The sequence below is a fragment of the Manis pentadactyla genome, chromosome 9, assembly GCF_030020395.1.
Source record: "Manis pentadactyla isolate mManPen7 chromosome 9, mManPen7.hap1, whole genome shotgun sequence".
In the NCBI taxonomy this organism is placed as follows: Eukaryota; Metazoa; Chordata; class Mammalia; order Pholidota; family Manidae; genus Manis; species Manis pentadactyla.
Genome location: NC_080027.1, coordinates 10,959,724 through 10,987,051, shown reverse-complemented (window position 1 = coordinate 10,987,051; position 27,328 = coordinate 10,959,724). Strand labels below are relative to the sequence as shown.

Below are 27,328 nucleotides of genomic sequence, written 5' to 3'. Positions count from 1 at the left end.
CATTTGGTTTGTTAGTATGTGAGTTACATTAATTTTCTAATGTCAGAGCAGTCCTTCATTCCTGGAGTGATACAACTTGGTCATGATATGTTCTTTCAATATATCATTGGATTGGATTTGCTGGAAATGTGTTAAGAATGTTTGTGTTCTATGTTCATGAAGATATTGGTCTGCAGGGCTGCTTCTCCCCAACCCCCCTGCCCTATAGCATTTTTGTTTGGTTTCAGTGTCAGAGTAATTCTGGCCTCAAAAAATTAGTTGAGAAATATCCTCACCTCTTCAATTCTCTGGAAGATTTTGTATAGAATTGGTGGGTTTTTTTCTTCCTTAAATGTTTGATAAGCCATCTGGGCCTAGAGTTTAATTTGTGGGAAGAATTTTAACTATAAATTAAATTTGTCTAATAGACCTATGGTTACCTATTTCTTCTTGTATGAGCTTTGGTAATTTGTGTCTTTCAAGGAACTTATCCACTTCATCTAAGTCATTGTTGAATTTATTGGCAAGTTGTTCATAATTCTCCTTTATCATTCTTTCAATATCTGTAGGATCCTGTAGTGATTCATCTCTTTCAGGCCCAAAATTAATAATTTATATCTTCTCTCTTCCATTCCTGATCAGTATGGATAGATTTATAAATTTTTTATTAAGGTATTATTGATATACACTCTTATGAAGGTTTCCATGAAAAAATAATGTGGTTACTACATTCACCCATATTATCGAGTCCCCCCCATACCTCATTGCAGTCACTGTCCATGAGTGTACTAAGATGCCACAGAGTCCCTACTTGTCTTCTCTGAGCTACACTGTCTTCCCCATGATCCCCCACACACCATGTGTGCCAATCATGATACCCCTCAATCCCCTTCTCCCTCCCTCCCCACCTGCCCTCCCCAACCTCTCCCCTTTAGTAATCCCTAGTACCTTCTTGGAGTCTGTGAGTCTGTTGCTGTTTTGTTCCTTCAGTTTTGCTTTATTGTTATACTCCACAAATGAGGGAAATCATTTGGCACTTGTCTTTTTCCACCTGGCTTATTTCACTGAGCATAATAGCCTCTAGCTCCATCCATGTTGTTGCAAATGGCAGGATTTGTTTCTTTCTTATGGCTGAATAGTATTCCATTGCGTATATGTACCACATCTTCTTTATCCATTCATCTACTGATGGACACTTAGGTTGCTTCCATATCTTGACTATTGTAAATAGTGCTGCGATAAACATAGGGGTGCATATGTCTTTTTGAATCTGATAACTTATATTCTTTGGGTAAATTCCAAGGAATGGAATTCCTGGGTCAAATGGTATTTCTATTTTTAGTTTTTTTTGAGGATCCTCCATATTGCTTTCCACAATGGTTGAACTAGCTTACATTCCCACCAGCAGTGTAGGAGCATTCCCCTTTCTCCGCATCCTCGCCAGCATTTGTTGTTCTTAGTCTTTTCGGTACTGGCCATCCTAACTGATATGAGGTGATATCTCATTGTGGTTTTAATTTGCATTTCCCTGATAATTAGTGATGTGGAGCATCTTTTCATGTGTCTGTTGGCCATCTGAATTTCTTCTTTGGAGAAGTGTCTGTTCATATCCTCTGCCCATCTCTTAATCAGGTTATTTGTTTTTTGGGTGTTGAGGCATGTAAGTTCTTTATATATTTTGGGTGTTAACCCCTTGTCACATATGTCATTTACAAATATATTCTCCCATATTGTAGGATGCCTTTTTGTTCTGTTGATGGTGTCCTTTGCTGTACAGAAGCTTTTCAGTTTGATGTAGTCCCATGTGTTCATTTTTGCTTTTGTTTCTCTTGCTCAAGGAGATGTGTTTAGGAAAAAGTTGCTCATGTTTATATTCAGATTTTTGCCTATGTTATCTTCTAAGAATTTTATGGTTTCATGACTTACATATAAGTCTTTGATCCATTTTGAGTTTCCTTTGTGAATGGGGTTAGACAATAATCCAGCTTCATTCTCTTGCATGTAGCTGTCCAGTTTTGCCAACACCAGCTGTTGAAGAGGCTGTCATTTCCCCATTGTATGTCCATGGCTCCTTTATCATATATTAATTGATCATATATGCTTGTGTTTATATCTGAGCTATGTAGTCTGTTCCACTGGTCTATGGTTCTGTTCTTGTGCCAGTACCAAATTGTCTTGATTACTGTGGCTTTGTAGTAGAGCTTGAAGTTGGGGAGCATAATCCCCCAGCTTTATTCTTCCTTCTCAGGATTGCTTTGGCTATTCGGGGTCTTTTATGGTTCCGTATGAATTTTAGAACTATTTGTTCCAGTTCATTGAAGAATGCTATTGGTATTTTGATAGAGATTGCATTAAATCTGTAGATTGCTTTAGGCAGGATCACCAATTTGACAATATTTATTCTTCCTATCCATGAGCACGGGCTGTGTTTCCCTTTGTTAGCGTCCTCTTTACTTTCTCTCATGAGTGTCTTATAGTTTTCAGAGTATAGGTCTTTGACTTCCTTAGTTAGGTTGAAATTTATAAATTTTATTGATCTCAAAGAACTACTTTTGGATTAGTTGATTTTTCCCTATTGTTTCTGTTTTCTATTTCATTGATTTCTGATTTGATCATCATTATTTCCTTTCTTCTGCTGATTTTGGTTTAATTTAGTCTTTTTTTACTTAAAGTGGAAGCTGGAGTCTTTGATTTGAGACATTTCTTCTTTTATATATATATATATATATATATATATATATATATATAAAATTTAGTGCTTTATTTCCCCTAGATATTACTTTGGCTGCTTCTCACACATTTTGATACATGGTGTTTCATTTTCATTCAGTTTATTTCAAAGCCTTTTCTAATTCCCTTCTGATTTTTTGACCCATCCATTATTTATAAATGTGTTATTTAGTTTCCAAATATTTGGAGAATCTTCAAAGCTATTTCTATTACTCATTTCTTATCTACTTCTATTGTAATCAGAAAGGATAGTGTGTATGAATGATCTCAATCCTCTTCAATTTACTGAGACTTGTTTTATGGCTCAGAATATGGTCTGGCTTGATATTTACCTATTGGTGTAACAACCTATTGTGTCTTTATATTTAAAGTTGATTTCTTGCAGGTAGCGTATAGTTGGGTCATTTGAAATACCATTGAACTATCGCTGCCTTTTACCTGGGAAGTCTGGATAAATTTAATGTGATTATTGAGATGGTTTGGTTTAAATCCCTCATCTTACTATATGTGTTCTGTTTGTCCCATCTGTTCTTTGTTTCTTTTTTAATTTTTTGACTTCTTTTATATTAATTTTTTTTTAGAATTCCATTTTACCTCCTCTATTGGCTTATTAGCTATTTTAACATACATATAAAATCCTTTGATTTTATATTTTGTGGTTGCTTTGTAGCCTACATCTTTATCACAGTTCACTTTCAAATTCTATTATACCACTTCCCCTATAACATGAGAAATTTACAGTAGTGTGTTTCCTTTTCTTCCCTTGTAGTTTTAATGCTGTTATTTTACTTTTACATAATCCCAAGACAAATTTTTAATATTTTTGGTTAAACAATTACCTTATAATAAGATCTAAATAATAAGAAAAAAATCTTATATATTCACCCACATCGTTCCATTTCCAGCACCCTTCATTCCTTTGCATAGCTTCAGTTTCTCTCTGACATCATCTTCCTTCTGCCTGGGGGACTTCCTTTGACATGTTAGTTCCCTGATCTTTTCCTCTGCTGGGCCTAATCAGGCATTAGCTAGCCAATGTATGTTTCATCTCAGACATTGCAGTTTTAATATCTTGAAGTTCAGTTCAGGTATTTTCACAAATATTTCCCAGGTCTTAACTTAACATTCTTAATCTTTCCTTCAGCTTCCTGAGCATATGGGATAAACTCATAACTATTTTAGTGTCTTTGTCTACCAACTACCATCTGTGTCATTTCTGGTTCCATTTCAATTGACTGAATGTTTCCTCCTAAAGACTTGTAGGTCCTTGCTTCTTTGCATACCTGGCACCTTTTTTTGGATGCCATGTACCATTTATGCTAGTTTTTTTAATGATTTTGCTCTGTTGTGTGCTATTTTTGTATTTTGTATTCATATAAGTGTTCTTGAATTTGTTCTGGGTCCCAGTTAAGTTCCTTGGAAACAGTTAGATTGTTTCTAGTCTGGCTTTGTTAGGCGAGATCCAAGCAGTGTTTTGTCTAGGGCTCATTTCTCCACTACTTTGGCGGGACCCTTCTGAGGACTTTACCAAAGCTCCAGAAGGTTTCCGCTCTGGCTGGTGGAACAGGAAATATATTCCCGGCCCATTTGGAGCTATTGTGAATGCTCCCTCTGATCATTTTGGGTGTTTCTTTCCCTGGCCTTAGCATTTTCCTCACATGCATGTACTGATATGTACTCAGCTTAATTACATCCCAAGGGCTTGCGGATCTCCAAAGTACGATCTCTCTCTCTCTCTCTCTCTCTCCCCACCACTGCGCATCTTTCTCTTTCCCTTTCTCTTCCTCTCTCTTCCTCTCTCCCTCCCCCGACACTCTCTCTCCCTCCTTTCCAGCCCTCTGCCCTGTGAACTCTAGTCTGAGACTCCCCACCCGCCCAGCTCCATCTTCTAACTCAGGGAGCTGTCACGCGGTGCCCCAGTTCTTCTCGCACCACAAACTGGGAACTCTCTTTAGACAGTAAGATGGTACAATCACTAGGGCTCACTACGTTTGTTTCTTTTCCTCAGGGATCACTAGTAACAAATAACAACAATAGACCTGTACCACTTAAAATAGCTCCCAAAAGTTTCAAATACTTACATTTAAATCTAGCGAGAATATAAGCTGAAAACTTCAAAACACTGATGGAAGAAATTAGAGACAACCTAAATAACAGAGATACAATGTGTTTATGGTTTGGAAGCCTTGATATATATAGAATTAACATGACAATTCTCTATAAAATGCCCTATAGATTTCACTCAATCCCAATCAAAATCCCAGCAGGATATTTTTGTAATTATCAACAAACTGGTTTTGAAATGTATATGGAAAGACAAAGGAATTAGAATAGTCAAAACAAATTTTAAAAAGAACAAGGTTGACAGGATGTAATGTATAGCATAAGGAATATAGTCAAAATATTGTAACAACTTGGCATGGTGATAGCTGGTACCTAGAATTATCATGTATATAAATGTTGAATCACTGTGTTGTACACCTGAAACTAATGTAATACTGTGTGTCAAATACCCTTCAATAAAAAATTTAAAAAATTAAAAAAAAAAGAACAAGGTTGAGAAATCAATAAGGAAGTTGAAAAGGCAAGTCAATGAAGAAAGAACAGTCAACAAATGTGCTGGAACGATTGGACATCCATGTCCAGAAAATATAATAAAAGAGAGAGAAAGAGAGATAAGAAAAAGAAAATGACCCTTAACCTGTACCTCACACCTTACGTGAAAATGAACCAAATATGCAGCACAGAGTTCGAGGTAAAACATGAAACTACAGAACTGTTAGAAGAAAGAAAGAGGAGAAAATCTTCACAGTCTTGAGTCAGGCAAAGAATTGTCAGCTACAACAAAGAAATCGTTATCCTTAAGGAAAAATCTGATGAATTGGATTTCATACCAAGACACAAAACAAAACTGCAGCTAATTAAAAAAGACTCAGCTATCCATCAGAAATGATTTTTGAGGTATTTTATCCAGTATTTCCAAGTGTTTGTAGGCTGAGGATTTTTCAGGTCATCTTCTACCACCTCCTTGCTGGAACCAGGCGACTTCTGACACTCTGAACGCTGTTCTCCGGGGCCCCCCTCCTCCTGCATCCAGCCGCCCACTGCCACCTCCGCAGCCCAGACCTTTCTGCTACCAGGCGCCTGCTGTACCTCCGAAATATTCCAGAACTCAGGCCAGCCACTCTCTAAGCTAGTGGTTCTTCAACAGGGGTGATTTTTGCCCCCAGAGGGCATTTGGCACTGTCTGGAGACATTTTCAGTTGTCATGACTGGGGACGGAGTGGGTAGGATACTGCTGAACATCCTGCAGTACCGCGTTCGCCCCTTGTGGCGGTGACGACAGCGATACGTACACAGACCTGGTTCACTTCAGTTGTTTATTGTTGCTCGGAAGGCCGAGAGAAGATGAGTGAGAAGAAGCAACAGCCGGGGGGAGCGAGTGAGAGGAAGAATGAGAGGAGACAAAGAGAGAGTGAGAGTCAGTGAGAGAGTGCTTCTCTTTCCTGCTTACGCCTTATATAAAGGAAGCTGGCCTACGGTGATCAAGATCATGCGTGACCTTTAAGCTGATTGGTAGCATGCCTTCTGCATGAGCTGAGCACGAGCGCGGAAGCATGGGGCAAGCCTATAGGAGCAACTTCCTTATGCTAATGCCACCAAACCAGGCAGGGTGGCGCCCAGGAAGCGGGCGCCATCTTAGGGCATTGGTCAACTAGAGTGGAAGGGCGGTGTTCAGCCATAGTGGGACTCAGCCTCGGCCATAGGCCGGCCCCTACACTGCAGGACCCAGGACAGTCCCCAGGACGTGGAACTGGGGCTGCCCTGCTGAGGGCTGTCCCTCCTGCTGGCTCCGGAGGCCTCCAACCCACCCCGACCCCATCCCGGCCTCCAGTTCTCCCTCTCCGGCCTGCAGCTGAGGTCCATCAGCTCAGCCACTCCTCGCTGAATAGGGTGATCTCAGTCAAACTCTTTAAATCATAGGAAATATTAGACAAACCCAAATAAGTAGGGTCCAAGGCAGGCTTGGTTGGAACAACTGGAAGGAAAGACAATGAGGGCTGAGTAAGAGCCAGCCTTGCCGAGCACTTACATAGGCAGCCCCTAATCTTCACAGTCACCCTCTTAAGTAGGAACCATATTACCTTATTTTTTTTTCAGATGTCATATGGAACCCACAGGTGAGAAAGGGCTGCTTGGCTGGCCCAGACTTTGGAAGAGGAAACTGGAAAGACAAAGCAAAAGGAGTGGCTCTTCTCCGAGCTCTGTCAGGGGTTCCCCCCTGCCCCCTCTAACACCCCACCCCTGCCCCACCCTCCCCATTCCCCCCACTTCTGCGCACCCCGTCTCTATTTCCGCCCCTCTCTGCAACGCTGCTCTCTCCTCTCAGTGGGTCACCTTGTTCCACTCACCCTGCAACCCAGCATCAGGAGGCCAGCCGGGGGCTGCCTAGCATACGGGACCCTAACTCAGGGAGCTAGCAGAGGAAAGAGGGCATTTCTGATTAGCAAATGCAAATCCTCTGTTCAGTTGCCTTTTTCATTAATTGACTTTTTTTCTTTTTAATAGTTTTGGATCTACAGAATATTGAGCAAATAGTACAAAGAGCTCCCACACACACCTCACTCCCACACCACCCCCGAGTTTCCCCTATTATTAACATCTTGCACTAATGTGGTACATTTGTTATACTTAATGAACAATTTTGATACTTTACTATTAACTGAAGCCTACAGTTCACATTAAGGTTCATTCTTTGTGTTGTGTGTCTGGTGTGTCCACCGTCACAATATTATACAGAACAGCTTCACTGCTCTCAAGGTTGCCCTGTTCCACTTACTATTCATACTTCGCCACTCCCCCAAATCCCTGGAAACCGCTGATCTTTTTACTGTAGTTTTATGCTTTCAAGAATGCCAATAGTTGGAATCATATGGGTATATCCTTTTGTTGTTGGCTTTTCACTTAGCAATATGCATTTAACGTTCCTCCTTGTCTTTTTGTGGCTTGACATCTCATTTCTTTTTATCCCTGAATAATATTCCGTTGTCTGGATGTACCTCCATTTCTTTATCCTTACACCTATTGCAAGACATCTCGGTTGCTTCTGCTTTTGGTAAATGTGAATAAAGCTGCTGTAAACATTCATGTACAGGTTTTTGTGTGGACATAAGTTTCCAAGTCAGTTGGGTAAATACCAAGGAATGTGAATGCTGAGTTGTATGGTAAAGTATCTATGGTTTTGTAAAAAATTACCAAAGTGTCTAGCAAAGGGGCTGTATCGTTTTGCATTCCCACCAGCAATGGCTGAGAATTCCTGTTGCTCCACATCCTCACCAACATTTAGTATCATCCGTTTTTTTTGGATTTTAGCCATTCTAATAGGTAGCCATTGTTTTAGCTTGCAATTTCCTAGTGACACATCATGTTCAACATTTTTTCATATGCTTATTTGTCACCCGTAGATCTTTGGTGAGGTGTCAGTTCAGATCTTTTGCCCATTTGTTAAATTGAGTTGTTTATTCTTTTCCAATTCATAAATGTGATCTGTCTCTCCATTTAATTAGGTCTTCTTTTATTTCTGTTAGATCTGTTTGGTGATTTTTAGGTTGTATATCTTGCATAACCTTTGTTAAATTTAGCCCTAATTACACTGCTGGTGGGAATGTAAATTAGTTCAACCATTGTGGAGGTTCCTCAAAAAGCTCAAAATAGAAATACCATTTGACCCAGGAATTCCACTTTTAGGAATTTACCGTAAGAATGCAGCAGTCTAGTTTGAAAAAGACAGATGCACCCCTATGTTTATCGCAGCACTATTTACAATAGTCAAGAAATGAAAGCAACCTAAGTGTCCATCAGTAGATGAACGTATAAAGAAGATGTGGTACATATACACAATGGGATATTATTCATCCATAAGAAGAAAACAAATCCTACCATTTGCAACAACATGGATGGAGCTAGAGGGTATTATGCTCAGTGAAATAAGCCAGGTGGAGAAAGACAAGTATCAGATGATTTCACTCATATGTGGAATATAAGAACAAAGAAAAACTGAAGGAACAAAACAGCAGCAGAATCACAGAACTCAAGAATGGACTAACAGTAACCAAAGGGAAAGGGACTGGGGAGGATGGGAGGGAAGGGAGGGATAAGGGCAGAGGGAGAAAGGGGGTATTATGATTAGCATGTATAATGGGGGGACACGGGGAGGGCTGTGCAACACAGAGAAGACAAGAAGTGATTCTACAACATCTTACTATGCTGACAGTGACTGTAATGGGGTTTGTGGGGGGGGACTTGGTGAAGGGGGGACCCTAGTGAACATAATGTTCTTCATGTAATTGTAGATTAATGATAACAAAAAAAATTTAGCCCTAAGTATTATATGTTGCTTTATGTTCTTGTAAATGAAATTGTTTTTTAAATGTTCTTTTCCAATTGTTTGTTGTTGGTATAGAGAAATACACATGACTTTTTTATATTGACCTTATATTCTGTGACTTCTCCAAATTCATTTATTACTTCTACTATGTGTTTTGTTATGTGATATTCTTTGTAAATAATCATGCTGCCTACTAATAGGACCAGTTCCTTCTTCCCTTCTGATCTTTACACTGTTAATTTTTTTCTTCCCTTATTGTGCTGGTTCGGCCCCCCTGTGCAGTGTTGCGTAGAAGCAGAACGGACTGCTCACCTTGCTTCTGGTCCAGCGCAAAGCCTAATGGTCTTTAACCATTAAGTATGGTATCAGCTGAGGGTTTTCTGCCCCATGGGGACACACGAGAGGACAGCGCCTGTGAATCAGGAAGTGGGCTCTCACCAGACACCGAATCTGCTGGCACCTTGATCATGGACTTCCAGCCTCCAGAACTGTGAGAAATAAAGGCGTGTCGTTAAGCCTCCCAGCCCATGGCATTGTGTTATGGCAGGAGTGCAACTGTTGGTAAAGGGAGTTGCAAATGTGGAAAAGGAGAAAACTAAAACAAGCCTGTAATGTTAGCCTGTATTTGGATTGAAACCTGCCTTTATACATACAGAAATATAGATGTAGATGTGCATTTAAATACATACACACATACAAACGTGTGTGGATGACATATTTACACATGTGCACACACTCTCTGGCTCAGTCCCCCAAGAGGGCAGGAAGCAGTGACACAGTGGCCCTGGCACACCTGGCACCCAGAGCTCCGTGGAGAATGATTGAGCCCATGGCTGGGGCTCAGAGAATAATGGAAACGTATAAAAATGGACAGAAGCCAGTTTGAAGAGGTTCCCAGTCTGGGGCCATTTGAGCATCAAAATAAATAATGAGGTTGACTAGTTTAGGAAAAGATTCTGCGTAGATGTAATTTTAAGTTACAGATCTCGAGATGAAATTAACCTGGATTCCCTGGGTGTGGGGGCGGGAGAGGGGGACACTATATCCAATGACAGGGTGGTAAGACCAAGGAGAGGGGATCTGACATAAAGAGACACAGAAGGAAGGCCGTGTGACCACGAGGCAGAGGCTGGAGGGACACGGCCACAGCCCAGGATGCCTGGAGCCCCGTGAAGCTGGGGAGGCGGGGAGGGGCCTTCCCAGAACCCCCAGAGGGGCCATGGCCCTGTGACACATTGGTTTTGGACCTTGGGCCTCCAGGCTGCGCGAGAATACATTTCTGTAGTTTTAAGCCACAGGAAACTAAAACAAATGAGGAGACAGACTGCTCCCTCTGGGCTGAGCCCTTCCCAGGCCGATGACTCTCCTTCGCCTGGTTTAAAGTGCCTCATAAAGACACTCTGAGAAGAGTCTGTGCCTGGGCGCAGGCTGGCCTGGCGTCCTGGGCAACCAGTTCCTGCTTGAGAAGCTTGGAGGCAGGATCCCGGGGCTTGGACACTAGGAGTGTGGGAGGGACCGTGCTGGGCTGCAGGGCCACGGCATGCCCGGTGCAACTCCCTGGGCACGTTTGCCCACTGCCCGCTCTGGGTGCACCAGCACAGCCTTCTCATCAGAGGCCTCCATCTCTCCAGCCATTCTCACCGTTCCCCTGTCTGGACAATGCACAGCCCCACCACAAACTTCAGTCTGGGCTGCAGGCACTGGAGCGTACACTCTCCTGAGGTCCCCTCCCAGGCCTGGGCACTGCAGTGAGCCACACCTGGGGGTGCCAGAGTCAAGTTTGTGCCTGTGAATTGTGGGGACAAAGGAAAGGACGATTCTGATTCTGTGCTGCTTATCCCCAGCTGGCTCACTGGGAACTTGTCACACTTCTTCTGCTCTACTTGAAGAGCAAGAATGGTCACACAGAGTCCAAGCTCCTCCTCTCCCTGTTAGTGAGCTAGCTCCCTCACCACACTAAGGCCTTCTTGAGCCTCTAAGACCCCCCAACTCTGAAGCCAGGGTTTCTACCCCAAATGCCAGGGCTGATGCCCCAGTCACCTTCCCTGGCTGGCCACCCAGAATGCCCTAGAGAAAAATCATCTCTACTTCTGACTCAGGAAACATCCCCGCTAGAAATTTACTAGGGGACAAGCCAAGAGCCCCAAGTGCATCTGTGAGGTATGACAAGGGAATTTAGGGTGACAAGACACAGCAAAAAGCTGACGCCACATGCAGCACATATATCCTGGCCAGAGGAGACCAAGGTCCGTGTAAAATTGGCTGGAGGCTTCCAGTCCAGTGCAGGCCAGACAGTGGCTGGGAGGTGGCCCAAGGGCTGGAAGTTTCCATCAAGCCTGTTAGAAACAGGAGCAGTTTTTAGTCCCATTTAAATGTCACTCCGCAACAGCCAGGGCTGACAGTGCCCAGACGGAGGGGCAAAAGCCTTCAGGTCCCTTACCTGCACCTTGAACCTGGAGCTTGCACTTTGAACCTGGGTCATTCCCAGAAGCAACTTCTGGGAAACACCCAAGGAAAGACTATTTTGCAAAATTTACTCAGCCGAGAGACCAGTCATGGAAAAACGGGAGAAGTTTGCACTGAGCAGTAGTTCAGTTCAATTCATCCTTTTTTTCCAGATTTTCCCCCTTCTTTTTTGAGGGTATAATTTACATGCAGTAATTTATACAGAACTTAGAGTTTAAGAATTCTCACAAGACACGTAACCCAGGTAACCATGGCCGGACATAGGATGTTCCTGTCATACCAGCAAGTTTCTCCTGTTCCCAACTTAGTCGAGCCCGTGTGCCAGGAGGCAATGACTCCTCAGATTTCTGTTCCCACAGAGTAGGATTTTTCTGCACTTGGACATCATATATTTGCAATCAAACAATTTGTGCTCTATGGTTTCTTGCTTCTTAAACCTCAATGTCACATTTTTAAAATCCATCCATGTTGTAGCTCATTCATAATTATTTCTGAGTGAGATTTCATTGCCTAGATAAACCACAATTTGTCTTTCATTCTCTTGCTATTTGGCATCTGCCTTGTTTCCAGTTTGGGGATATTGTAAATAAAGCTGCCACAAATATTTTTGAAGAAAGAAAGAGAGAGAAGAGGAGAGAGAGAAAGAAATGGAGGGAAAGGGGGAGAGAGAGAGAAACAGATTATAACCTATTGAATGCAATAGGAGCCCCTAAGTCCATATGGATATAAATATATTAATATATTGAAAGTCTGATGAGGAATGGGATGTTACACGCTCTCAAAGTACCTCTCCACAGAATATTTACTTATTACAAAGGGAAGACAAGTGACTTTCCAGTGGAGAAGCCTGGCAGACATCCGCAAAACAAGCAGCCCAGGTGACCATCATCAGCTCTGGGTCAGATTGGAATCCTCTGCCACCAGAAAGGATGTGAGGAGAATGCTGCCTCACTTCTGTGACGTTCCTGCCAAAGATACGTGACCTTTATCTAACGATGAGGAGCCATCAGAAAAACCCAAACTGAGTGGCCTGCTACTTAATCACTGGTCTGTAACCTTCGCAAGTGCCAAGGTCCCGCCAGTCAAGGCGAGTGAAGACCTCGTCCAGAGCGAGGGAGCTGGAGATGAGACAAACAAGGGAATGAAGGCTATGGGACAAATTCCCTTGCTGTAAAGGACATCAGCAGGGTCACTGGGAAAACCTGAATCCAGTAAGGAGACCAAATGGCAGGGACCTGTCAGTGTCAATCTCCTGACTTTGATCACGGCCATCTAGTTTTGTAAGAGGCTGTCTCCGTTGGAAGGGAAACAGACACTAACCTACTCAGAAGTCATGGAGCAACTGGGTAGCAATTTAAATGGTTCTGGAAAAATAATTCTTTGGATTATCCTGGAACCTTCCTAAAAGTTTGAAATTATTAAAAAAATAATAAGATTAAGCTTTCCCTGCCTTTAAGAAAACTAATGTTCAGCGGGCTGCCATCAGCCCTTTCTGTCTTTACCTCTGCCATGGGAGAGAGGATGGGGTGACCATGCCAGCCTTCTTTTGTTGCAGGGGGGTGAGGACCCAAAAGTATGATGTCCCTCAGGGACACGAGGCTGCACCTGGGGCCCATCTGGTTAACCCAGGTGGACACAAATCCTGGGGCACCCCTCATCTTGAAAGGCAGGGAAGGGTTTGCACATTCCGGGGGTGGGAGTGGAGAAGCCCCCTCAGCTGAAGCTGGGAGCCAGAAGAGTGGGTGGAGACCCACTTGCACCTCTTTTTACCCCTGTAGTGACCCTGGAAGGTTCACACCATCCTTTAAGTATTGAGCATGTTCTCTAGAGTCTCAGGCTGTTCTGGGTGCTGGAGGTACAGTGGTGAGCAAGGCAGACAAAGCTCCCTTCCCTCAAAGAGCTTATAATCTGGAAGGGAGAGATGCTAGTAGACCCAACAAGTAAGATACAGGATGTTGGACAGAGAAACGTGCTAAGGAGCAAAACAAAGGTCACTAAGGGAGAATGAACGGTAGGCATGGGAGCTGAGTAACAGAACGACTGGGGAAAATTTGTGTGTGTGTGTGTGTGTGTGTGTGTGTGTGTGTGTGTGTATGCTCGGTTTCAGCCGAGCTCTATTTGAAATGCCTATTAAACCTCTAAAAGTGGTGTTGGAAGTTCAGAGGAGAAATCTAGGCTGGCCACAGGCATTTGGGCATCTTAATTACATAAATGACTGTAAAGCTATGAATGAGATTTCTTAGGCAGGTCCAGGCACCTGCACCTTTTCACAGTGGAGGGGATGGTATGTAGACAGGCTCTATCATTTGTCCAAAATCACAAAGCTGGTACACTGTGGAGCGGGGGTTCACACCCAGGTCAGGCTCACCACAAGCCGGTTCAGTGTCAGAAAGGCCTGCTGCTGTTGAGTGTGGGGCCTTGGGCAGGTCACCTGACCTTTCAGAGGCTTGGTTTCCTCATCTGTCAAAGAGGCATAGGCAGTGGAGGGGCAGGGAGAAAGTGAGGAACAGGGAGGGGGCCTGGTGGGACCCGGACAGGTGGCCAGGAAGCCAGCAGCTGTCCAGCCAGGTCACGGGAATGGTGTTGGGTGTGCCCCTGCCCTTCTCCTGCCTGTCCTGGACCCCCGCCGTGTTAGAATATCCCTTCCTCTGGGCAGGGGTGAGGGACCCAGTGAGACGTGTGCAAAGTCCGAAGCCAACATATCACTTTACAACAAGTAACCACCCTCCATCCAGCCTGGAATTCTGGGGTCAAATGACCTGTGGGCACAGGATCCCAGCAAGTGAATCCCTGCCAGACAGTTGCTGGGCGAACCTGGCCTTTGAAGGGGAGGGGGGTACTGAGAGTGGTGCAGGGCTGGTGGCACCAGGCTGGGGCTCTGGAGTGCCCTGAGCCCTGCTAGGGGGACTGGAATAGGTTCCATGGCCTCAGGCAGTGCCCAGAGAAAGGCATGGCTCCCAGGTCAGCTCCAGGCTGGGCTGGCACTCCTGGGGCTTCCGGAGCTGGCCAGACCCCTTATGCAGACTCAGTCTTTCTTTATAGAGCTCTTAATGCCTTCCTGCCTGTCCAGGCTTGGTGGGTCCCCCTGCCTCTGTGGCTTAGCACTTCCACTTGGGGACATCCAGAGGCATCACAGTGTAAATGCCAATGGCTCCTGTCCTGTGGGGGCAGGGCAGGTGCCTGTCCCCCATCCGCCCCTCTCCTGCCAGCTGGCAGGAGGGGAGGCCTCCAGCTGGCCACACTCACTCTGGGGAAGTCAAATTTCCAGTCTCCCCCTGAAGCACCACCCTGGGCTGCCCAGCCTAGCCCCAGCCTCCCTTCAGCACAGCCACAGTAAGGTTCAGAGCGCCTGCTCAGCTCTGCCAAGCCCCGCCCACCCCAGCCTCTCTGCTGAGGCTGAAAGAGCAGCCAGCAACGTGGGGGCTGGGAGAGGCATAGACCCCGACCTGAGGAGCCCAAAAAAAAGGAAGCTGTGCTTGGGTTTGCTCCTCTGTCTCCACTGCCAGGCTGTGGGCCTGGCCTGCTCCTTTGCAAGTCATTGTGTAGTGAATAAATGGAGGGGGCCAGCATCCTGGGAGTCTGGGGGCTTTACAGGGCTGGGGGTTTGGGTGTCAGCCCAGGGACCTGTGTTGGGGGGACTCTGGAAAGCTTGGACTGGGAAGGACACTTGTGTTCGAGGCTGTGGAGGGCTGCCCAGGTGTGGCTGGACTTGGGACCTGGGCACCAAGACCCTGAATGGTCCAGGCAGGGCTGTGGCTGTCCGTTGGAGGCAGATGGTTTCCCTCATGTGAGTGCCTCCTGTGGGCATCCAGTGCGGGTAAGGGGGTGACAAAGCCAGTCTCAGTGTTTCTGGGATGCAATTTGAGTATTTGGAACCAAGCGCTATGAACATCTTGGAAAGAAGGTTCAGTGACAAATCAGAAACTAATAAAAGTAAAACAATTATTTGTCAGTTGTGTCTGCAAAGAGGAACATGGCAAAGTGAATTCTGTGGCTTTTTAGCGGAAGGGCAGGAAGTGTGAGCAATGTGCCTGGGTGGGCTCCCACGGGGCTCCCACCCCCAACCCCGTGTCAGCCTCCCTCAGTGGGAGGAGCTGGGGTTTTGAAGACCTCCACCTGCCTCTGCCTCTGCCTGTTAGACACATGTGCTCAGCAAATCGCCGTTCCCCCGTTTCCCATCTGTAGAAGGAATAAAAAGCATTATGCCTGCCACCCAAAGTCAAGGTGTTTGGTGTTATTTGGACCACAGTCCTGGTGGCCATCCACTCTCCTCTGAACTGTCCCTTATAGCGTGTCTATTCTGTGCCAGGCCCTGGGGATGCAGGGGAAACCAAGGCAGACATGGGTCCCTTCCTGGAATCTACCTGCCTGCCAGACCTGCTCACCTCCTAGGCAAAACTGGGCTTCCTCAGTTCCAGAAGCCACAGCACCCCCAACAACCCCAGACCTTTACACTTGCGGGTCCCACATTTCCTAACCAGCCTCTTTTCCGAACACATTCCGAGCCACCTTTTAGTTCTCTGCTTCCCTAAGGACGCCTTCGGTGCATCTGCCAACCTGTGGCAACCTGTTTCTGCCTGATGTCTACGTTTTTCACCAGAGTACTGGATAAGGGCTCTGGCTCAAGCCTTATCAGAGGTCATGTTAAGCTCTCTGTGCCTCAGTTTCCCTAAGTGTAAATTAGGAACCACAGTAGTCCCCACCTCCTGGGGGTTGTTGTAAGGAGTAAATGATAGGGCCCTGAGATCCTTGCCCGGTATGCAGCAAAGGCTGTATACCTGTTACTCTCGCTATTGCTGTTTGTAGTCATTATCATCAGCCCGCACGCCCTGCAGGGCGGGGCTGAGCACTCTCCTTGGAGCAGCACCTGTCGCACGTAAGCCCCTCGGCATCTTCCCGACTTGCCTAGGCTTCCGGAAGGGCTGCACCTTTGGTGCTGGCACTGCCCAACTAGGGAGGGAGGCGTGAATACCCGTTTCACGGAAAACCGGCACACAGTAGGTGCTCAAGAAATGGCCGGTCGACACTGGGAAGCCAGTGGCCTGATCAGTGCACCCGCACTCCGTCCTTTCGCCCGCACCACGCGGTGGAATGCTCCGGCTGCCCACATGGTCATTAAGGGTGTATCTGTTTCCAACGACACCCATTCCCACAACAAAGGATCTCGCCTCCGTGGGGCCACCTCCTATCGGCGCAACGGGCGAGAGCCTGCCTGTTCCTCAGGGGTGGCCCTGTCCCGACGCGGGCCCCGTGAGCGCAGCTGCGCAAAGGGACCCCTGCGGGTGTGGGGAGCCCAGCTCGCGGGCACCGCGGGGACCAAGCACGAGGGACAACCAAACGTCAGGGCGGCACCGAAGGGCGCGCGGCGACACCGCCTCCAGCCGCGATTTAAAGGGCAGCGAGCGGCGGAGGGATCCCTGCCGACCGCTCAGCGCGGATCCCTCCGCAACGAGAGACGCGAGGAAACGACTCGGTTCGTCCTCTCAAAATCGCTTTTTGTCCCTCCGCAGTCGGGAGCACCCGGCAGGAACTCATTTCTTTCTCGTGTTTCTCCGCCTCCCCCCCCACCCCCACCCCCCCACCGAGTCCCGTACAAGCAACAGAAGCGGCCGGGACGCCGCAAGCCGACGTGGTGTCCCTCCGCCCGTCCGAGAGCACTCCTTTTCGTGTCCTTCCACCGATCCCGGGCGGCGTCCGGGCGGCTCACCGGGGGCGGCGACGCGTCTGCGGCGCGGACGGCGAAGCTCCGGGGCTATGAGGTGAGGGAGCCCGGGCACCGGAGGCGGCACGCGCGGCGTCAGGACGCGGGACGCAGAGTCCTCGGCCCGCGACTGCCTCTGGGACCCCGCGGCCGCGCGAGCGGCGAGGTGAGGCCCCGGGCGAGGGGGCGCGGGGGCGCGGGGCGCACTGAGGGCTCCGGCCGCGACTGGGACTCATTTCCCGACAGCGGATGGAGCGGGTGGTGCTGCGGCAAGGCCGCCATCTTGGATTTTTACTCTCCATTTTTCTCTGGAATTATTTTTTGGTGATTAATTTTCTTGGGGGCCGGAGAGGTGTCGCCCGGCGGCGAGGGCCCCCCAGCGCGGCGGCCGGACAGCGGGGCCTCGACGCGCCCCGGGAGGAGCGAGCGTCGCCGGCGGTGAGCGGGGGCGGCGGGCTGGGGGCGGGCCGGCGGCCGGGGCCGGGGCCGGGCGGCGACCGGGGGAGGGGCGCCGCGGCGGCGGCGGCGGGGGGCGCGGGCCTGCAGTGGGCGCCGCCGCCGGAAGGGAGCGGTAGCGGCCGCCGGGCAGCGCCGGGGCAGCCCGCGGCCGCACGAGGGGAGCAGCCCCGCCGCTCGCGATTGGGGGACGCTGTTTTCTCTCTTCTCCAATGGGCAGCCGTGAACGGTCTCGCCCAATCTGCTACCTCGGCCGCGCTCAACTTTGGGTTGTTTTTGTTTGGGCTCGAGCTGCTCGGCGAGCCCCTGCGGGCCGGCCTCCGCCGCCTCGTCCTCCCTGGACAGGGACGCCGGCCGCGGCCGCCTCCCTGGCCCGACACCCTGCGCGTCGGCCTGTCCCCTTCGCTCTGCCCACCGTCCCCCCGGGCGACTCGATGGTCCGTGCACACATCCGAAGATGATGTGTGTCGGCGTCGCTTCCACTTCTGCGAGGGAGGGAAACACGTTTTCAGGATGACAGCTGGACCCAGCTTGCTGTAATAGTAAAGTGTAGAAGTTGGACTCCGAGAAATTCACTCTCTCCATTCGGGTTGAGTTGGCCCGGTTCTGGAGCGATCCCTTCCGATCCATCAAGTGGGGAAAGTTTAGGAATACTCAGGAGGTGGACCTGTGTTCTTTGAAGCTAATATTTAAGAACTTGCCAAATGAAATTCACTCGGGAAGAAGGGAATCTTACCTAGAATAGAGGGCAGATGAATTGACTGATTGTGATCGTGATTCTTCCATCAGGACCTTTTTAGATTTAACTATTTTGATTTAAAGTATAGTTGAACCATGGCCCTGTAGGTGTAAAGACTGCTGTGTAGATCTGTTAGAGGAAGCAGTGACCAGACGAAACTTTTCCCCATTATTTAATATTGAGAACACGCCTGTAACTTTTGATGATTAGCAGTAAAAGCATAAATAATTTGAAAAGCGAACGTGAAATCATTTTTGAAACAGTCACAGATAATTTGTCCATCTTGAAAGGCGTACCTGAAGAGTTACTTGCTATGGATACGTTTACTTTGTAGCCGAACGTTTAGCAATTTGAACCACAGCTGTAGCCGTTACTCTTGGGGCTCCCTGTATTCCAAGATTAAAGTCCACAAACGCTTTAATCCCAGCATTTATGGGAATTCAGGTCCATAGCCGAGTTTTTAATCTCTAAGCATCCTACATTCTACTCTCCCTTTGCTAAACTCTAACCCCACTGGTGTCCTTTTCTTAGTGCCTATTGGTGACATCCTGCGCAGCATTCCTACACCTTTCCCCTCCTCCACGCTGGTCCTTCAGAAAGACGCAGTGCCAGTGTTAACTGGTGAACCCTTGCACACACAAGTGCAGGGGCCGGCCCAATCTAGAGAATGCACACTTCCTCAGTGTTCCTTGAGCAATTGTCACAGTGTTTTTTGGTTATTTACTTGCCCACCCCTCAGCTTTCCGGTGAGCTTATTGTTATTCATCTCCTCCACCCAGGGGCAGGTACAGAGCACGTGCTCAATAGACACCTAATGAAAGTGTTAATTTATTATTAATCTCAGTGTTACGGAGTTTAATAGTTTGTATTTAGTTTTTCAGAATGTGTCCGTCCTAACATTTGAAGACATTGATGTCTCTAACAAAACAATTTAAAGAGTGAGAGGAATATTATGGATATTTATTCTACAAGAGGACAGGAGAGTAGGGCTCAATTTTTTACCCATAAATTTTGAAACCGTCTCTTTCAAAGTCATTTCCAAGTCTCTCATCTGTATTTTCATCTGTCTTCTACACACGAAACTGCTTATGCTTTGAACTCTCCATACTTGAACCAGATACCAGTAGACAGTCGTGGGGAGGTGGGAGTGGGTTGGGGGCATAGCAGAATATGCATGTGAAGGAAGTGGTAGCAGGTGGTTTGAGCAGTGATTTTTGGTTGGGGAATGTTGGTTTGTAAATATTCCCTTGGGTCATATAAATCTGGGATTGAATCTGATTTTGCTTTATGTATCAATTTGTGAGTTTATAGGACATACGTATATGGCCTGGCTGTGTTGCAAAGACATTTGTGTGTGTATAGCATCTGAACAGCTCCCTGTCCACTGGAATGCCCTTTCTGGGGCTTACAAGAGCAAATTCTTGCAGATAAATTACACAGATTGCATTATTTTATATGTCCGTTTATTATATATGAGCATTACTTATTCTCCAGTCTCCAGAATCTTTCTCCATTGGCAAAGTTATAGGACTGTGTCGGCTCTAGGGTACTCTTAATTGTTGAGTCTTCCGCATGCAAGACGTCTTTGCCACTGTGACTTTGAGGCACTGTTGGTTACACAAATGTACTAGGTAAATGTGGGCAGAGTGTGGCGTAGTTTATCTTAGATATGGCTCTGAGCAATAGAAGGAAGGTTTATATATAAGATGTAGCTTAGTTTTTCAGCCAGATTTTTAGTTGTTTTTATTTTGGGGCAAAAGCTTATTTTACTAATATGTCTTGGTGTAGGAAATGACTTTCATCACTCTAAGAAGCACAAACTTGAATTATTACAACATAAACTTAAAACTAGCCAATGCACTTCAAATTGCAAGCATTAAAACACAGTGATTTGAAAGGCAATTTCTTAATTGGATAGACTGCTAACTTTGAAATCTTAAAATAGATACTTTCTGTTTGAAGTTGAAAATGTAAATTAAACCCTGCAGTTTTAATGGCTAAGAAGTAGGGAGTGAGTGTGCTAGTGCTTTGTCTAAAGGTTTTTTAATGGGGGTAGTTTAACAGCTTTCTTTAAATTCTTTCTGCCAACTCTGCACCCCTCCCCCCCAAAAAAAAACCCTCTACAAATCTGTTTTAACTTTAGTTCTTACTATAAACCCCTTTTCATTCTCATAATTCAGACCATTGGAGTAGGTATCAATGCCTGTGTTCCAGTCTGCTCCTTCATATTTACATAGGACGTTGACAGGACCAAGCCTCAGTTTCTTTGTAAAGTAAACTTCAATCTCTGAGATCACTTCCAATCCTAAATTATACTTCATCTTTTACACTTAACAGCCACCCTGTTCTCTCACTTCTAAGAGCTATTTTAATCATATTTTGACATCTCTCTGTATAGTTAAGCTGTGTAGTCTGTGTAGTTTTTTCCTCCTTTTTTTGGAATGTTATTAAATTGATACTGTAGCTTACAATCAGTTGGATTTTAGAATTGAGAAACTAGAGTAGATCAGTGGCCCCCAAATTGCTTGCTGGCTTCCTTTTTCTGAATGGCCAGTTGCATCTCTGCAAGATATCTTGTTTTCTGTACTATAATATCACACTAACGAAAAAAGCCAGTGGGCACTGTTGGAAGAAGTAAATAGATCTAGGGAGCATTCCCTAGTGGTAACCCTCTTTGTTTAGGTGATGCATATGTGGCTTAAGTATTGGAGTAAACCCCAGACGGTAGTATGAACGGTGGTAGGGTTTTCGACTGAACCTTACTTAACAGCAATCTGACTTCAGGAAGGCATGTTCATTTCTAAGCCTTAGCCCTTTCATTTGTAGTGATAATTAATACCTGTCTCACCTCCCTCATAGGATTGCCAAGCTGGTGAACCCTTAGTTGTGTGTGTCAGGGTGAAATAAACACCTGTATTCTAACTTGGGCATCTTAGTGAATACAAACACCTGGTTAGCCCATTGCTAATAGCACAACGTTTCCCTCAGGTCTTAAGCAGAAAGACCCCTTCAGTTGGAGGGTCATTCTGCTCCTATTCTACACCCTTCTGCTCAGGTCTTCAGAGACCGGTTTTCACGTGCTTCCTTTTGGGTTGGCAAGTTCCTCCCACCAACCCCCCTCACCTAGTAACTCTGCCCGATTTTCTTGTAAGCCGAAACTCTCTTGCGCCCTCTAGTGTTCCCTGGACACAACCAGTATTCCAGCACCACGAACAGTGCCCAGGGGCTTCCCAGTAGGTTCTTTTTTTTTTTAATTTTATATTTTTATTAAGTTATTGATATACCCTCTTATGAAGGTTTCACATGAAAAAACAATGTGGTTACTACATTTACTCATATTATCAAGTCCCCACCCATACCCCAGTGCAGTCACTGTCCATCAGTGCAGCAAGATGCCACAGATTCACTGTTTGCCTTTGTGCTACACTGTTTTCCCTGTGATCCCCCCGCACCATGTGTACTAAACATAATACCCCTCAATCCCCATCTCCCTACGTCCCTCCGCGCCCTCCCACACCTCTCCCCTTTGGTAACCACTAGTTCCTTCTTGGAGTCTGTGAGTCTGCTGCTGTTTTGGTCCTTCAGTTTTGCTTTGCTTTTATGCTCCACGAATGAGGGAAATTATTTGGCACTTGTCTTTTTCCACCTGGCTATTTTCACTGAGCATAATATCCTCCAGCTCCATCCATGTTGTTGCAAATGGTAGGATTTGTTTCTTTCTTATGGCTGAATAGTATTCCATTGTGTATATGTACCACATCTTCTTTATCCATTCATCTACTGATGGACACTTAGGCTGCTTCCATATCTTGACTATTGTAAATAGTGCTGCGATAAACATAGGGGTGCATATGTCTTTTTGAATCTGATAACTTATATTCTTTGGGTAAATTCCAAGGAATGGAATTCCTGGGTCAAATGGTATTTCTATTTTTAGTTTTTTGAGGAACCCCCATATTGCTTTCCACAATGGTTGAACTAGCTTATAGCTTACATTCCCACCAGCAGTGTAGGAGCATTCCCCTTTCTCCGCATCCTTGCCAGCATTTGTTGTTTTTAGTCTTATCGATGCTGACCATCCTTACTGGTGTGAGGTGATATCTCATTGTGGTTTTAATTTGCATTTCTCTGATGATTAGTGATGTGGAGCATCTTTTCATGTGTCTGTTGGCCATATGAATTTCTTCTTTGGAGAAGTGTCTCTTCATATCTTCTGCCCATCTGTTAATCAGGTTATTTGCTTTTTGGGTGTTGAGGCATGTGAGTTCTTTATAGTTTGGGTGTTAACCCTTGTCACATATGTCATTTACAAATATATTCTCCCATATTGTAGAATGCCTTTTTGTTCTGTTGATGGTGTCCTTTGCTGTACATAAGCTTTTTAGTTTGATGTAGTCTCATGTGTTCATTTTTGCTTTTGTTTCTCTTGCTCGAGGAGATGCGTTCAAGAAGAAGTTGCACATGCTTATATTCAGGTTTTTTGCCTATGTTGTCTTCTAAGAGTTTTATGGTTTCATGACTTATATTCAGATCTTTGATCCATCTTGAGTTTACTTTTGTGTATGGGGTTAAACAGTAATCCATTTTCATTCTCTTGCATGTAGCTGTCCAGTTTTGCCAACACCAATTGTTGAAGAGGCTGTCATTTCCCTGCTGTATGTCCATGGTTCCTTTATCATGTATTAATTGACCATATATGGTTGGGTTTATATCTGAGCTCTGGAGTCTGTTCCATTGGTCTATGGGTCTTTTCTTGTGCCAGTACCAAATTGTCTTGATTACTGTGGCTTTGTAGTAGAACTTGAAGTTGGGGAGCATAATCCCCCAGCTTTATTCTTCCTTCTCCAGATTGCTTTGGGTATTCGTGGTCTTTTGTGGTTCCATATGAATTTTAGAACTTTTTTCCAGTTCATTGAAGAATGCTATTGGTATCTTGATAGGAATTGCATTGAATCTGTAGATTGCTTTAGGCAGGGACAGTTTAACTTCTCCCTTGCAATCTGGATGCCTTGTATTTCTTTGTGTTGTCTGATTGCCGTGGCGAGGACCTCCAGTACTATGTTGAATAGAAGTGGGGAGAGTGGGCATTCTTGTCTTCTTCCTGATCTTAAAGGAAAAGCTTTCCACTTCTCACTGTTCAGTATGATGTTGGCTGTGGGTTTGTCATATATGGCCTTTATTATGTTGAGGTACTTGCTCTCTATGCCCATTTTGTTGAAAGTTTTTATCATGAATGGATATTGAATTTTGTCAAATGGTTTTTCAGCGTCTGTGGAGATGATCCTGTGGTTTTTGTCTTTTTTGTTAATGTGGTGGATGATGTTGATGGATTTTTGAATGTTGTACCATCCTTGCATCCCTGGAATAAATCCTACTTGATCATAATGGATGATCTTTTTGATGCATTTCTGAATTCAGTTTGCTAATATTTTGTTGAGTATTTTCGCATCTATGTTCATCAGGGATATTGGTCTGTAATTTTCTTTTTCTGTGGTGTCTTTGCCTGGTTTGGTATTAGAGTGATGCTGGCCTCATAGAATGAGTTTGGAAGTATTCCCTCTTCTACTCTTTGGAAAACTTTAAGGAGGATGGGTATTAGGTCTTCAGTAAATGTTTGATCAAATTCAGTGGTGAAGCCATGGTCCAGGCGTTTTGTTCTTAGGTAGGTTTTTGATTACCAGTTCAATTTTGTTGCTGGTAATTGGTCTGTTCAGATTTTCTGTTTCTTTCTGGATCAGCCTTGGAAAGTTGTATTTTTCTAGAAAGTTGTCCATTTCTTCTAGATTGTCCAGTCTGTTGGCATATAATATTTCATAGTATTCTCTAATAATTCTTTGTATTGTTGTGGGGTCTGTAGTGATTTTTCCTTTCTCATTTCTTATTCTGTTTATATGTGTAGACTCTCTTTTTTTCTTAAGTCTGGCTGGGGGTTTATCTATTTTGTTTATTTTCTCAAAGAACCAGCTCTTGCTTTCATTGATTCTTTCCCCAGTAGGTTCTTGATAAATGTTGCATTGAGTGGATTCTAGGTCTGCAGAATGATTTCTTTTGTCTTATTTCTGTAACAAGTTTGAAATATCTGATACAACTTAATTATCTCTTTGAGGAGTATTTTTATTTTCATGTTTGTGGTGTTTGATGCGGGATTTTTATTAAGAAAACCAACTTATGTCTCAGGAAGAGGTGTAAAGGGGGCCTGATTAAGCCAGTGAGGCAGTGAGGCAGAGAGGCCAAATGGACACCTTCTTCTCCTTACCTGTTAAAAACAGAAGCAGACCCCATTTGGGGTCCAGGAGAATTTAAACAAAGCTGGTTGCCTCAGAAAATAAGTTTGGTGGATATAAATAGATACCAGGAGTGTTCCTGAACCAAAAAAAAGGTAATGATTTCTATATTTATGATTTTGATTTATTTTCCTTGATAATTCAATCTAAAGTCCATTCCCACATTATTCTTTCTCCTAACGTCCTCTTTATCTCCTTTATAGCTCTTACCAGAATTTACAGTTTCATACTTACTGGATGTTCGTCTCTTCATCCCACACTACACTCTGAGCTTCCTGGAATTAGGATCCATGTCTGTTTTGTTCTAGGGTCTTATCCTTCAAATATGGGGCAAAAGTATGTTTAAAATTTTGTTTCAGTCAAAATCGTATTGCTTTCTTATGTGGTGTCAAGAGTGTCCAGTCTTGCATCCTGGCCTACGCTTAATTTTTTTCTAGTTCTCTAAGACTTGCTCTCATTTGTAAAATGTGGGTAATAGTAGTATTGTATATATTTAATACTTTCATTCTATATAAATTATATATCATATATTTACATTAAATATTAAATGTGTTTAATTGTATATGTTAAAGGACTGATGAGTGTAAATGAAAGGATGCATGTAAGGTTATCAGCACAGTTCATGGATCATTATAAGAGCAATGTTGTGAAATGGTGCCCAGAAAACTAGAGCTAAGAGGTGTCTTTCTTGTGCCCAGGATGCCAGATTGTCCCTGTGGCATTCAGTTCTTCACTCACATCTTGGACATTTACTGAGCTACGCGCTGGACACTGTGCTGCCCACTTGACAGCACATAGCCTGAGACAGTCCCTAAGTGAGGGGCTACTTTGCAAGACTTGTGTCTCCCACAGTGCCTCTCTGTGTGTCTTGCTCATTTCATTTCCTTCCTTCTTCCCTCCCCTTTTTCCTTCCATTTAAGTGCCAGTGATAAAACTCAGATTTTGGGGGGTGGAGGTGGGGGTTCATGTATTGGTAGCATATTATGTCAGAAGATGTTAATTACTTTGGCTAGGTAATTTATCTCCCTGAGCCTGTTTCTTTTAAACTAAGACCTTTGCTCTGGAAAGCAGTGATTCTTTGAATTGAGAGAATATTGAAATGCTTGGTAAGTAGTCCTTTGATTAATATTACTTGCTTCATAGTCCATACTTCTCTTCTGAGTTCTAACATCTTATGTATGACAGCGTCACCTGAGTAGTGCCACCCTCTTCTAATTTAGGAAATCCATCTCTCCTGCAAACCTGGCCCTTCTCTAGTCCCAAACTCAGTTCATAGCAATCTTGCAGTCTCCCCAACTACAGCTTTTGCCCCAACTAGAGATTTCTGACTCATCTTGAATTCCTTTTTGTCCATACTAACTGTATCTAATTTGTTACCAAGTCTTGCCAACCTTGTATTTGAAATCCCAGAGATGTTCTCTCCCTTTGCATCCACTGCTACTGTTGAACTTGAGTTTCTCTCTGCCTCCAGTCACATGCTTTTCTACCAGTGGGATCCTTTTCTAGAGTACGATTGAGCAAACTCCCCAACTTCTCATCCGCACAACAATGAAAAGCACCTACTTTACTCGGTGTGATAATTAAATGATAATATGAATATAGGAAGCACTAAATGAATGGAGGAGCTATTATTTAAATTGTTGCTTTAAAAATTGAGTTAACAGTAAGAAAAAACATTTTACCAGAGACATAACAATCTAAATTCCACTGTAACAAAATCTATATAGTCCCTCTGAATATTGATGTATGAGGTGGAGCCTGGTATGATCTGTAATTGTATGTTGTTGCCAAAAGTCACAGCCCCTTCTCTGCAGGAGCAGTAGGGAATGCAACGTTGATCTCACTCTGTGTTAAAAATGAACACCCCCAGTCCTTTTTTACTGTCTTGAAAATTGGTACTTTTTTAAATAGATAAGTTGATGTGATTTTTTTTCTTATGGTAGTTATAGTAGGATGAGGCATGGAGGGAAGGAAGTTTCTTTAAACAGACGTTAAAGTTTTATGAATAATACCTCAACACACTTGGCCCTACATTTCTGCCTTAGTTACTTGAAGAGGCAGTTAGAAACCTTTATTTTATTAGCAGTTTCGCCCATTTAGTTCTTGTGCCAGACTGATGAGGTGGGCCCCATTTTCATTTTACTAATGAGGCATTAGTGATGTTAAATGACTTGTCCATGGCCGTACCACTAGAGAGTAATGAATGGTGCATGGTGTGACCCAGGCCTTTGGACTCCATCCTGAACCACTGGGTGTGCTGCTTCCTGAAAAGTCTACCACCTGGCAAACTCAGCTTTGGCCTTTAAGACCCAGCCCCAAAAGCACCTTTTGGAAGTTTTTCCTCACCCTTGTCTTTGCCCAGTAAGAATTGATTATTCTTTGTTAGGCTTTACCTACCTTAACAGCTTCTGAGGAACTCTGGGCTGTACTTACAGACTAGTGACATTAGGTGGCATCTGTTCATAAAAAGAATAAAATGCTGTTTGGGTCCAGGAAGGAAGCATTCTTGATTTTATTTATAGGCCCTAGGAGGTAAGCAGATGGACCAGGAACAGAAAGATGGGAGGAAGGTTTGTGGTTGTGTT

At 44.8% G+C, this 27,328-nt stretch overlaps 1 protein-coding gene across 8 annotated transcripts in view; it reads left to right on the top strand.

Moving 5' to 3' along the window:
- Positions 1-15,712: 15,712 nt before the first annotated feature.
- Positions 15,713-27,328, top strand: part of KMT5B (lysine methyltransferase 5B) — a 61,241-nt gene continuing 49,625 nt past the window's right edge. For 2 of the 8 annotated variants that reach the window (XM_036927123.2, XM_036927119.2), the window contains exon 1: positions 17,454-17,702. Coding sequence is in view for 1 of the 8 variants with exons in the window: in XM_057506803.1 (XP_057362786.1) it covers positions 16,576-17,430 (855 nt within the window). In the remaining 7 variants the exon portion in view is untranslated. Of the gene's footprint in view, positions 17,431-17,453; positions 17,703-27,328 lie in introns of those variants that run through there. The other 6 variants (XM_057506803.1, XM_057506801.1, XM_057506799.1 and 3 more) reach the window with 6 other exon arrangements.